This window comes from Ixodes scapularis, unplaced genomic scaffold (genome assembly GCF_016920785.2).
Source record: "Ixodes scapularis isolate PalLabHiFi unplaced genomic scaffold, ASM1692078v2 ptg001639l_1__unscaffolded, whole genome shotgun sequence".
In the NCBI taxonomy this organism is placed as follows: Eukaryota; Metazoa; Arthropoda; class Arachnida; order Ixodida; family Ixodidae; genus Ixodes; species Ixodes scapularis.
Window position 1 is genome coordinate 726,284 of NW_024610181.1, and position 13,447 is coordinate 739,730.

Genomic DNA, 13,447 nt, shown 5'->3' on the forward strand with positions numbered 1-13,447 from the left:
ACGCCATGATCAAGTGATTGTTGAAACAAAGATGACAAGATGATTGAGGAGTACATTTTGGTATTTTTTAGAAATTTCGCGTTTATCTCGTCGACACCTGATGCCGACGACAGCTTGAGGTTTTCAATAATTTTAACAATACCGGGTGGATCAAACACAATTGGTAACATGGGCAAAAAATCAGAAGATGGTAGTACGGGATGGTTGGCACCTAAGAAATCACTAAAGACACTGATGAAACTTTCGTTGAAAGTCATAGCGCAATCTTCACCAGAAATCACCTCTCCGCCTGAATTTTTAAGTTGTATTAAATGTTTGTCGGCAGGGTTGACTAAGTCCCAAAACTGTTTTGGATTGTTAGTGAGCATTGAGGGTAATTTTATGCTGAAGAAGTTATATTTAGTTTCATCGACGGCCAATTTGTATACTTCAGCTGCCGAATGGTACGCGGCCCAGCGATCGGGAGACATTGATGATTTAGCTGCTCGAAACAAGCGCTTTTTCTTATTAGACAGCCTTTTTAAAGTCGTATTATACCAAGGTGATTTCGAGTTTGATTTGACAACACGACAGGGAATGTAGTTGGTGATCAATGAAGTAATTTTATCTTTGAACAGACACCAATTGCCTTCAACCGATCGTTCTGAAAAATTCTGCATATAAGAGCCCATGAATGTACATAGCTCGCGGTTTATGGATTCAAAGTCGGCTCTGGCGTGATCACGGATGTGTTTGACACAAACAGCAGGATTGTTCCTAGGACTTTTCAGGAAAAAATGCAAGGCTAAATGGTTGCTAAGACCTGGAAGATAAGAGATCGGCTCTACGAGGTCCTTAGACGTAGTTAAAATAAGATCAAGAACGTTGGATGCTGAGGACGTAATTCTCGTGGGCTCGGTTACTAATTGCGAAAGATTAAAATCTGCACAGAGATTTAGGAAATCGTTGCTTTCAGAAGAATAAGGCACGCAAATAGGAATATCTTGTGACCAGTTAATATTTGGGTAGTTAAAATCGCCAAAAATAAATAGCTGCGAGTTAGGAAACCTTGAAACAATCCCGCTAAGTGTGTCATGTAATAACTCCACAAAATTCTTAGCAAAGGTAGGTGGGCGGTAACATGCACAGACAACAATGTTTCTGTGACTTAGTTGGAAACGTACACACACAATTTCTAAGCTAGATGCTAAGTTAATATGGGATGACTCAATGCAATCAGCAACTGCAACCAGCACGCCTCCGCCCGTCCACGAATCCCTATCATGCCGATAAACTTTGTACTGCTTATCACAAAAAAAAGTTCATCGTTACGTATTTTGCTAGAGAGCCATGTCTCGGTCAACACAATGATGTCGGCAGAAGCAGAATCAAGAGCGGAGCACAATTCATCGCGTTTCTTTATTACGCTTCGGATATTTGTAAAGAAAACAGAAACATTTTCCACCTTCGAATCTTTGACTGGAAGAGTGCACGATTGTTATGACGTTGCTGATTGCACGTGTTGCGGTTGGAGTGACTCAGCACCTCTATCAGTAGCACTGGTAGCACTGGAAATTTCATAAACTTCGTCACTCGTACTGCAGTAGGCGTAACACTTCTTGTTTAGGTGAAGCCTGTTGTACCTTATCTTAAATATACTATTGGGACTCTGAGATTTTGCGAAGTCAAACAACTTCTTGCGCGCATAACGTGTGGCTGGTGCGAAGTCTTCATTGACTGAGACGTTCCATGTTTTTAGTTTAGCTTTTGCTGAAAGGATGCTCTCTTTAGTTTTGGTTGACACAAGTTTTACCATTACTGGTCGACACTTGTTTCGAGAAAACGTACCAAGCCGGTGCGCACGAGTGATTCCCTCTTCAGAAATGCTCAGCTCAGGGACGTTAGAAAGCAGCGAGTGTACTTTTTGCTCAGATTGGGCCCAGGTCTCTGAGGGCGAGTCATCTATACCATGAAAGATTAGATTGTCTCGCCGAGACCGATCTTCGAGGTCGTCAAGTCTAGCACGCAAGAATGCATTTTCTTTTTTAACTTCTTCTAGAACCTGATGTGTAGTGCGTACTTCACAATCCAGTCTATCAAGAACATTAGTCTTAGTTTCCACATTCTGGAGCCGGTTAGAGATGTCAGTGATTTTGTCTTCCAACTGCTGTTGATTTGTTTTGATTTCATTTACAACCATTAGTAGTTTAGACTGACCATCTTGAAGCAGTTTGCACATGTCGTCAAGCTGTTTGTTACGCGTTTCAGGACCGGGGTTTACCTCAACGTCGCCGCATAGCATCAGCAATTTTACAACATCTATACTCTGACCGACGATCGAGAACAACTCCCGTGGGCATGGGAACACCAAAAGAAAAACGTCGCTTGATTTTTTAGTGTACAAAGAATCGATATTACTAACCTGCGTACAGAAGAAGCGAAAAACGTTAGCCGTCCGCATCGTATGGCTGTTCCCATGCCCAGTGAAAGCATAGGCGATCGGCCGGTCCCTCTTATCGTGTGGTGCCGCTGATGTCGCTGATGATGAGGCTGGCCTCTCGAACGTTTTTGGCAGGATGGTGGGCGTGTCCGATGGGAGACGAAGTGGCGTGTTCTTGTTGATGACTGGCAGTTTACCCGCCGCTGTGACAGGTTTTGCGAGTAGAACTGTAGAACTTGAATCCACTGTTGGTAGGAAGCATGTGCTGAACATCAACTGCGTACAGAAGCGAAAAACGTTAGCCGTCCGCATCGTATGGCTGTTCCCATGCCCAGTGAAAGCATAGGCGATCGGCCGGTCCCTCTTATCGTGTGGCGCCGCTGATGTCGCTGATGATGAGGCTGGCCTCTCGAACGTTTTTGGCAGGATGGTGGGCGTGTCCGGTGGGAGACGAAGTGGCGTGTTCTTGTTGATGACTGGCAGTTTACCCGCCGCTGTGACAGGTTTTGCGAGTAGAACTGTAGAACTTGAATCCACTGTTGGTAGGAAGCATGTGCTGAACATCAACTGCGTACAGAAGAAGCGAAAAACGTTAGCCGTCCGCATCGTATGGCTGTTCCCATGCCCAGTCAACAAACAGTGCGACAAACTCGAAAGTTCGAAAATAGTCCAGCTTCTTGGCGTAAAAAATTCAAAAGTTGCAAAATTGTTGGATTTTTTAATGCAAAAGGCTTAAAGGCTTAAAAGCTTTGAACTGCTTCAAACCTTTCTAACCCCGTAGTTCAATCTTTGAAACTCGACTTTGAAAAACGTTTGCGGCATCTCTAGTATAACTGACAGCACCGAGTGAGCCGTTGTGCAGGCACAATCGCACCCCCAGTAGAAGGTTGTTTATGTTTTTCTTGGTTTATTGAGAAATAAAACCGGTCAGCTGCTTGCCAGCATTCATTTAGTCCAGTATCTCGCTGCGTCAGCATCCAGTCACGCAGTTTTAATATCCATAGAACAGCCAATGTCGGATCACACTCAAATATTGACCAAGGTGCAGGGAAAAGGAAGTGATTCTTATTTACAAGAAACTAACAAATGAAAAGCTGCTGGCTGCTGCACACAAGGCAAGACCCAGAATGCTGCAGAATCTCTCTACTTCACGGTCTGGTTCCTCCGCCCAAATCACGAAAGCAAAACCTGACCAGACAATGTACCAGGGCACTTGAAACCCGTACTTGGTTCCGGAATGCGACACCCTCCAGCGCCCTGGACAATGCGAGTGTGACATAGGGTTTCGAGCCAGCGACACCAAGTGAAGGAAGAACCAACCAGTGTGATCCGACATCGGCTGACATAGGCTGTTCTATGGATATTAAACAGTGCTGGGAAGTACTTTTACTTAAAGTACTACTTCAAGTAGGTTTATGAAACTTGTACTTTACTTGGAGTACATTCTTTGAGTATGTACTTGTACTTTATTTAAAGTATTTTTTTTCTGGTACTTTCCGAGGAAAGTACAATTCCCGACTTCAAAGTATGTTCCCAAAATTTTGTTTTGTTAAATTTCCTTCCTGCTTTCTTGCTTAATGAAGTCATAGGGTGCACACAGTGACTTCGACTCATTCCATTGGAGTCTCCACTAAACGGGCTTTTGGAGCACCTCCGGATGCAGTTTGCACCCTGTGTGAATACCCGGTCGTTTTCTTTTGTTTTGCTTTTCTCGGGGAACATTGCAAGATCCATTACGAGTAAGGTGACACAGGGGAGGGGACAGCAAGCCGACAAAGCAGAGCGCAGAAGATGCCACTCTGATGCTGCAGCTGCTCGAGCGTACGCTTGTGTCGTTGTTCGCTCTTTATAATTCCAGAAACTTGGACTGAGGCATACGCAACTTCTTATAGGCACTTCGGAATCCAATTCACTCTGTCTATTGCCAAAAAATGAAACGTTGTAAGCTTTATTATGCGTAGTCGTTATTTAGGGAAAAAACGTAAACAAAGTCGGATTGCACAGTTTTGTGCATGTAGTGCGCACCGTATTGGAATGCAGAAGCTGCGCTGCTTTCCTGAGCTAAGTGGCTACGGAATAATTTCATGAAACTGCCTTAGCAACAAAGAATGAATGCAATGTATGGTGCAAACCAGAACCACTGCATTCTCAAGGTTGTGTTTGCCATAAATTCATGTCACACGAATGAGATTGAAGGAACACAAGAAACATCTGGTGGAAACCAGCATGGGGAGGTTAGAAACAGCGTCTACAAAGCTATATGTGCTTACGCGTAGCCACTCCAAAGGAAAGATTGGCATAATTAAGGACGCAGACAATTCGCAGAATGCACCGCTCGGGACTATCAACACAATCCAACTTCATCGTAAGGCCGCACGATGATATGAATCGCAATTTGTTGCTTCTGCAATGATACATCCGTCGTGAAATCCGTCGGCGCCGGACGAACCAGCAGTGGCGAAATGGCAACCAAAACAAACGCGAGCCGTCCATGATCGGTGTCTGCTCTTGGCGGGACCAGGCAGACCTTCGTCACTCTTCCGGAAGTAGGACTATTTGATTCCATGAACACAGAGTCCGAGGATGGAGCTCCAGAGTTTGACTCTAGTCACAAGCACTGGAAGTGCACGTGGCACGTTTAGTGGAAGGGGTGATTCAAGTCATGAGTTTGAGCCGCTAGTTAACGCATCCACCGAAGTACTTGGCCCCAAGTGAGAAAAACACCCACCACATAAAACAGCTCGGATGATGTGCCATCAGGGCAGAACACAGAGGTAGCTCAAAATTAGAGTTGGGCAGAACTGACAAATATTTCTCGTTACAGCCATGAAGCTTGCTCCACTGATGCCACTAGTGGAACTCCTATTCTGGCAGCTCAGTAAGAAAGAGGAGGAGATGCAAAAATGACCCCTGCAACACTTGGTAATGCATCGTTTCTGAAAATCTAGGATGCTAGGGACAGTTAGCTGAAATTCAATTTTTCGCTCAGAACCAAGCTTCACTTGTGCACCCCATAGCAACGCAAATCATTCACTGACTTGCAGTTCTCTTATTCTAGCAAAAACAATGGAATATGAAGGGTCACAATGCAAGTTTGTGCAAACAAATTGTTTCAACAGCTGGCTTTGAACCAGATGACCGCAATACAAAAATGTTCGAAAGACGAGAAACGGAGCATTGGAGCCTATCGGTTGTTTGTCGTCTTGTTCATCGCGGCACATGTTTCCACGTATCTCACAGCTGCTGCCCTGCAAGATAAATGCAAAGCTAGGCAGGTCTATGCACACTTACCCAAGAAGCAGACGCTCGAAGAAAACCGCCACGTCCGCATCGTTGTGCTTTCAGTAGCTGTCTCTCAATCCGATGGATGCAGGTTGCTCCTCATGTCCAGACCCCTGCAGGAGAAGCAAAACAAAGAAGCGTTATCACTCTACGTTGCGGTGGTGCATTTGGGCACCAAAGTGCCGTTTACGTTCGAAAACTACTGTTTGCAAGCGGCGACGACGCACGGGATAGTTGGGTGGGAAAGAGGAGGACCGACTGGGTCTCTCTGACGAGGGCTTTCTCTCAAAGAAGTGGCAGAAATCTCGGAGGTTGCGCGGACAATCGTTCGGATTGTGGGCACCTTGCCCGGTGTCCGCAAGTGCCAACCAGACATCGGTGGGCCGCCGCTTTAAGCACTGTCACGCCCAGCACTTGGAACACTTCTCCGACTGGCGCAGTTATTCCGTCCTAAAAAGTGGTCTGTCAATGTTCGCCCGACGGCGTCGTAGAGGCGTCGTCAGCCGCGATTCGGGTGGTGTCGTCACAGCAGTGGAGTTGGATGTGAGCCTGATGCAGGTCGCTCTCCGGATCGGCAGTCCGTGGAAGCTTTGACAGCCGAAAGTTGAGAATCCACGACGAAAGCGACGTTCACATTCTCTTGTACTTTTTTTGGATAGCGACATTCGACAGCCCGACACTCCGGTCCCTCCAATGTCACTCGTTGCCACTTTGGCACCGAATTGGAAGCACAGCTGGAGTAGGGCGCTAAACAAAACGGCAGTTGCAGGAACCCTTAGCCCCACTGCGGTTCATGCTCTACAATTGCGACTGGGCCCGGAGGAAACTTTCCGAGGCAAAGCAACCAAAACAATGCACGCACACATCCTTTTTTTTTTCTCTATATAAATTGTCTTAGGGAACCGCCGGTTTGGGAGGTTCCAGCACGAACATGCACGAGCACATGCTCTGACAAGTTTGAGGGTTCCCACAACCGAGGAAGCCAGGTCCCACCACCTACACTCAGTTTCGCCTTAAGGGCCCTTGAAATGTAACAAGAATGTTTTTAAAACAGTCTGGTTGGGAAACGCTTGTCAAAAATTAATTTTATAAGAAAAAAAAAAATTTTTTTAGAGCAATATTGAAGGTGCATGATTTATCTTAAATTTTGCGCGCAAAGTCCATGACGTCACGGAACGGTCATATGCTCTTTCCAGCTCAACGAGACGGCTATGCACCCTCTCCACCTCAACGTGATGGCCAAGCTGATCCACCTCTCCTTTACGCACTTGAGATGCCAAGAGCAAACAAGTGGAAAGAAGGTGACTACCGACTAAATTGTGTCTCGCAACGTCAATATTGCTCTAAATTTTTTTTTTTTTTGCGGAAAATTAATTTTTTGACATGCATATCCCAGCCGGACTGTTTAACAAAAAAAAAATTCTATTCAGGGGCCCTTTAAGTAGATTCTGAGATTGCCTATATATTGTCATAACTCAAACTACAGCCTCTAAGCATCATACAAAATCTGAAATCACATTCAAGAGTGGCCGATTTCCCTATCAAAAATCCAATCAAAGATTGTGACGCACCCCTCTTTCTGCGCCATGGCGCAGGACACGAGAAGGGAGCACCAGACGGGAAGACAGCGGGGGAGGGCACGCGACAGCCAATCACAAGTGATGGCGTACCGGCGGACTAATTTTTCGAATGCGCGCGTATTTGAAAATTTGGTTTGCCGGAAAGCTGTCATTCGTGACTGGCTGTTGCGTGTCCTCACCCGCTGTCTTCCCGTATGGTGGCGCCCCTGGTCCACCGCTGAGTTGCAAGACCTATCACGCCGCCATAAACATGCCCGTCTGCCATTATTTCGAAAGCCATGCATCGCCTCACAAGTATTTTTTTCCAACACACCCCATTATCTTTCCACGTCACGGTCATTCATTCAAAGTAACGCACATCACATGCCACTCGTCTAGTTATGCACGATCATTCATACCATGAATCATAATCAACTGGAACAATCTACCGGCTCACATTGCAACTGAACTAGATATGTTTACCTTCCAAGAGCTCATGTGCAGTTATACTAATAGAAGGGTATGCACTTGTCTAAAACAACGGACACGTAAAAGAAAGAATATACTAATACTTAATACACTTTTTTATTCCATGTTCTCATATTGTCTCTGTATGCTTTGTGTTTTTGAGTGTATAATAATATATGTGCTTGCGTGAGTTCCCCCCCCCCCCCCCCATGTAATACCCTCCTACCTTTCGGGGTATTTTGAATAAATAAATAAATCCGTCGACCCCACCGAATACGATTACGACGTGTTTCACACTTGCGGACCCAACGGTGCTGCAAGCTGAAGTAGTCGGTCTGGCTGAACATAAATCGTGCTTTGTGTCTTCGGCATACCGTGGACGAGCTTAGACAAACACGAAACAGAATCAGCAACACGTATCCGAGCGTACAAAGGGTCCATCTGTTCTCTCCGAGACCACCCGTTGTCAAAAATGCGCCCAATAACTGAACAACGGTAACGGCGAGTCTATTGCAGCTGCAAAAATCTTTGAGCCAACCATTCCAGCCTCTTTTCGGTATTTGAGCCGTCCTCGATGGAGTCGTCTCCGAGTCGGTGTGGACCCCCGCCTACATACCTTAACCCTTTTAAGTGCCGCGCCCGAGTATACTCGGGCGCGCTTCCCTCCGCACTCCCTGCCGCACCCAAGTATGCTCGTTTTGGGTTTTCAATTTACACCCCGCCTCTGCCGGCTAAACTCGGGTTGACAATATTCTTCTGAACAGGAAGCGCCATCCATGGACAACCAATTGAATCAATGTTTTGAGTGGTGGTTTCGCCTCTTGACGGCAGGTGGAGATTTTCATAAAGGTGGCTTCCGTATGCGTTTCCGCGTCAACATTCTTTTCCAAAGGCGAACGCACGTGCTTCGACTTTGCGCTCCTTGACGGATGCTGAAATACAGGAACTTTTAACGAATTCAGAATCCAAAGACAGTGAAACCGAGCGTACTTTGGAGACTGACGAAAGCGACGAGTTGACGTCACCTAAGAGGCTACTCAAAAAGAAAAAACTTGACGACAGTGGCTACAAGTGGACTACAGGCGACTTCGCTCCCATTCCTCACAGTTTCGACTCGTCGTCTTCCGGAGTCCGTCCCTCGGGCATCTCAAAAACCTGAAGTGAACTGGAGTACTTTGAGCTCCTGTTTCCACCCAGACGTTGTGGATGTAATTGTTGAGCAGACAATTTGTTTGTGCAGTGGAAAAAAAGAAAACCGGCACAGGGGGATTGCCGGGCCGAAAGAAAACGGGCACTTAAAGGGTCAACAGCCCGGGGGTCTGCGGATCATGGCTTGAGAGCCACTGACCCAGATTGGGCTCCCCCACTTGTGGCTAATCTTTTGCCCCCCAGCTGATTAAAAGAAACTCCTTCCCTCTGCTTTCTAATGGCCCCGGGGCAGTGAACAGAGGGACACCTTTAGTTGCAGCCAGCCAATGGGAGGTAAAGCCCTGCATATCCGCAGATTACCCGTGGATATCCGCAGTAAACTGGCGGATTCAGATAAAAATTAATCAGATTCGGCGGATTGCGGGTCGGGTGCGAACAGCAGGGACTGCAGATGCAGATTAGACGCAGATATCTTCGGGTGCGGATGCATTTTTGACGAGGCAGCCCATAAACGTGTATACAGTGAATAAGTGAGCAATACTATGAAGTGCATTATCGACTGTATTACGGGGGCAAACTAATCTCCGAGATAAAAGGTGCCAATCGGGGAGAAAATTGTTCTTTACGTCAACAAAAATTTAATTCTCACCAAAGATCACTTTAGAACGTTCTATCTCACCAAAAATACTCTCCCTAGAAAAAGTAAAGAACGCAGAACTATAAGTCGTCCCGGGAAGCAAGTTCTTGTTTGGCAGGGAAAGAGAGGAAAATGTTCTTCGTGCAAAGAAACCCCAAATTGTACAAGCGACAAGAAAGTAGATGAAGCCTGCAAGTGCCTTCTTCGCCTACAAGTAGATCAAGAAGACTGAATTCAATCCTCTGGAATGGTGGAACTGGCACCAGCACGAGTTTCCGCACCTCATCCTTGAGCGCAGTTCGTACGTGCAACCCCAGTAGCATCAAGTGCACCAACCAAGAGAGACTTCTTATTAGAAGGTATTAATTTAAGAGGGGCAAGAGTCTGAATCCATCCATGGTGACAATATTGTTTTTTCTACACAGCAACCTCGACGAGTGAAACGCTGCGTGTGTGCGTGTTTTCTGTTTCTCGACAGTTGGCACCGAGTTGTTTTTTAAGTATATGGATCCAAGCATACAGTTGAGGGTTTGTGTTTAAAACTGTAATTGATAGGAGGTGTTGCCATTACTGCATAATGTGATGTGGTGTACTCGCACCTTACCACAAATAGACGAGCACTTTGCTGTGGCGAGTGAGCGCCTCTCCTCTCCCATTTTTTATTGTTTGGCCTAAATAAAATGTCACAATGTTATTAGTCTGTCCTTTGTCAATTTTCATGTTTTTAAAACATGTGCCCGCTTGAAGTAGGTTTCACAAAGCAAAAAGGAAAATAAATATAAATTCCCTTCCTTTCAAGCGCATCTGCTGGACAGAGTGTCAATGCCACGGACACCCAAGACGATCTCAGAACTGCGAGCATCTTTCCAGCGATATGAAATGTAAAGGATGATCGCTTATCATAGAAATATGATAAAACAGAATATGATAAAATGACTTTCACCATGTTCTTACACAAAGGTCTTTGTAGAAAGGTAGGCAGGCGGCTTATAAGATATTATCAATATGCCTTTTCTAATTTTTATTCATGCATGATTTTATGATGTAAAATGAATGCGCGGGTTGAGAGTCAGATGTGGTTCCGAATTTCGCAGATGCGGTTCGGATATAAAGTCTGCGGATGCAGATACAACTGTTATCTGCGCAGGGCTCTAATGGGACGAAACTGCCGGCCTTTTTTTTGCCCCAAATTTTTTCTTTTTATTTCTTTTGCCCCAGCAGCCGGAAAGATAGGTTCGTCCCCATGCCGAAACGTCCCCTTACCGATACGTCGGGTTCCCAAACTCCGTCTCAGGCTGCTACCTTTGCTGCGTCGTATTCGTTACCACGTCAAATAGTATGCGCTAAATGGAAGGCTGTCGTAACAATTAAAGACTTGAGCGTGTTGCTGATCTAAGTTGACTTAAAACGAAAGAAACGCACAAGAGGACGAAAGGTAAAAAACACAGGCGAGCTGGTGAATGATATCCATATCCATAATAGAGACTTCGTTGTACTGTCCGTCTTTTTTTTTTTTTTTTCCTGCGTCTCAGGGGAACTATGGATGACACGAGAGGACGAAACAAACGACAGTCGTTTGTTTCGTCCTCTTGTGTGTTTTTTTTCGTTGGCTGTGTCTACAGTGCCGTCCAACGGCACTCCACTCGCGCCTACAAGTGCCGTCCAAAAGAGAGTCGGACAGCGCCTGTATCACTGGGGAGCTCGTTAACACAGACCCCCGCCTGCGTTTACGCCGCTTCGCGGCGACAGTATACGGCTGCTAATTACAAAGGTATTAACCCATTGGCCCCGTCGTACACGCCACTTCGCGGCGAACAACCGGCAAACCAAGCCCCGCTGTACCCCATGCACCTCCGGAAACCAAGTCACATACCATTTCGTTCAGCGAAATTTCGGCGACGACATCCGTATTTTTCTGTATTAATCGTAAAAAAATATACGTAAACATCGCCAAATGCGTCGGCAAAATAAAATGTTCGAGAAAACAAAAACGAAAAAGTAAGCCGCACTGGGGATCGAACCCGGGATCGCTTGCTTATGAAACGGACATCTTACCACTAGGCTACACTCATTTTTTTTTCTTTATTACCCGATCATTTAAACCGAAAACACACACACACACATATTTACATTACACACACATGGTTACATGTTAATTATATACAAATGAAAAGGAAGTATGAAACAATCATCCCTTCGATGGTTGACGTCACATCAAAAGTCTCTCAACGTTTCTTACGGTTCGATTCTGGATACCCAATCTGGTACATCAGCTTCTGTACATACATCCTGGCCGGTCTAGCATCGGCATCGTTATGGAGCCTCGCGGTGCGGGAGAGCCATAGACTGTGGAGGCCCAGAAGCATTAGCAAATCAAATGGCACCCCTCCTTCATTATCTATTGCCAAAAATCTAATACCGTGTTGGTCTAAAGGAAAATCTTTGTGTAGGGTTCTTTGGAGCACATCCCAGAAGAATACCCCCTCCCAACAATGTAAAAAAACATGTTCAATAGTCTCGGGGACCTTACAAGTGTAACAGTTTGTTCCCCAAGGGACAAAACTGTCAATTCTTTCTAAATATGTTCTAACTGATAACGTTCCGGTATGAAGTTTAAAAAACAAAGTCTTAACCCCCAAATAAAAAAGAGTGAAGAGGATGCCAAAGTGGCATCCTCTTCACTCTTTTCAAAACATCCTGCCCTGGGCCTTCACAGTATATGGATCAGTACCTCGGTAGAGAAAATATGCTGCTTCTTAAATCTTTATATAGCTTTTTACGTTTAACGGTATTTAAATAATCCATAGAAAAATGTGTCTGCAAGAACCGAAAAGAGCTTACAATTTCTCTGAAATAACCACGAACATGCCCAAGTATACACTCTGTGGACGACACTATCAGCTGAGGCAGCGCTCGCGCCAACCTCAGCTGACACACAGTTCTTAGAAAAAGGTCGGAAGTGTCCCGAGAAAACAAAAATCTATTTACTACCGGACGGAGAAACAGGCGGGACAATCCGAGTCCCCCGTCCCGGACTTGCCTAAACAAATTGTCCCTCGCTCACCTTTCCCAGGATGACCCCCAAATAAGAAGAGCAAACACTCTATGAAGTTTTTGAATGTTAAGTCATGTGCAATACAGCACCTGCATCACATACCATATTTTTGATACTAAAAATAAATTACACGCCGTCGCTCTGGCAAATATCGAGAGATGCTGTCCTTTCCATTGTTCCAGTTGAGATATCATTTCTTGTGCTTGCGCATTCCAATATTCCTCGCTGCTCTTATAGCATTCTAGCGGTACTCCCAAGTACTTGACGGGGGTTGTTTCCCATCTAACATTTGCAAAAAAACTCGGTCTTGAAGTCCATTCCCCGTGCCAAAACCCAATACTTTTGTCCCAGTTTACATTAGTCCCCGTGGTTGCAGAATACCCCTTAATTACCCTCACTACTCGTTCGACACTTTCTTTGTTGGTGCAAAACACAGCAATGTCGTCGGCGTAGGCCAAAAGCCTAACTTCTGAGCAACCCAGTTGAAAATCCGTAATCCCCCCAGAATACTGTATCCTTAAACATAACGTTTCGATATAAATACTGTACAAAAGAGGACTGAGGGGGCAGCCCTGGCGCACCGAACGTTGTACTTTAATGGGGGCCCCCAGACACTTGTTTATAATCAGCCTTGTAGTACGATTTCGGTACGCCAGAGCCACGCCCTCGCGAATTACTTGCCCCACACTCACATGGTCCAAAATCGCAAAGAGAATTTCGTGCGCTACACAGTCGAATGTCTTCTCGAGGTCGAGCTGGAGGACCGCTACTCGAGCATCCAAGGGCTAGGCTACACTCCGCTTCGAAAAACTCGTTTTGAGAACTCGTTTTATAAGAGACTTTCGGAAAGCAGTTGAATGCGTGAGTGGAGTACCATC

The 13,447-nt window shown here is 45.6% G+C and overlaps 1 protein-coding gene across 1 annotated transcript; it reads right to left on the reverse strand.

Moving 5' to 3' along the window:
• Positions 1-3,039, reverse strand: LOC115327683. The gene is made up of 2 exons (XM_040222922.3): positions 2,814-3,039; positions 1-2,513 (listed from the first exon to the last, which is right to left on the reverse strand). The coding sequence occupies exons 1-2, from the start codon at positions 3,023-3,025 to the stop codon at positions 1,478-1,480; spliced, it is 1,248 nt and encodes a 415-aa protein (XP_040078856.2). The 5' UTR covers positions 3,026-3,039; the 3' UTR covers positions 1-1,477.
• Between the last annotated feature and the right edge of the window lie 10,408 nt (positions 3,040-13,447).

Bases quoted from the DNA above. Each gene is read 5' to 3' on its own strand.
- LOC115327683 (XM_040222922.3), bottom strand. From the start codon at position 3,025: ATGCGGACGGCTAACGTTTTTCGCTTCTTCTGTACGCAGTTGATGTTC. The intron at 2,514-2,813 runs ATCAGCGACATC...ATCATCAGCGAC, and splicing joins TTCGAGAGGCCAGCCTCATC to ATCAGCGGCACCACACGATA.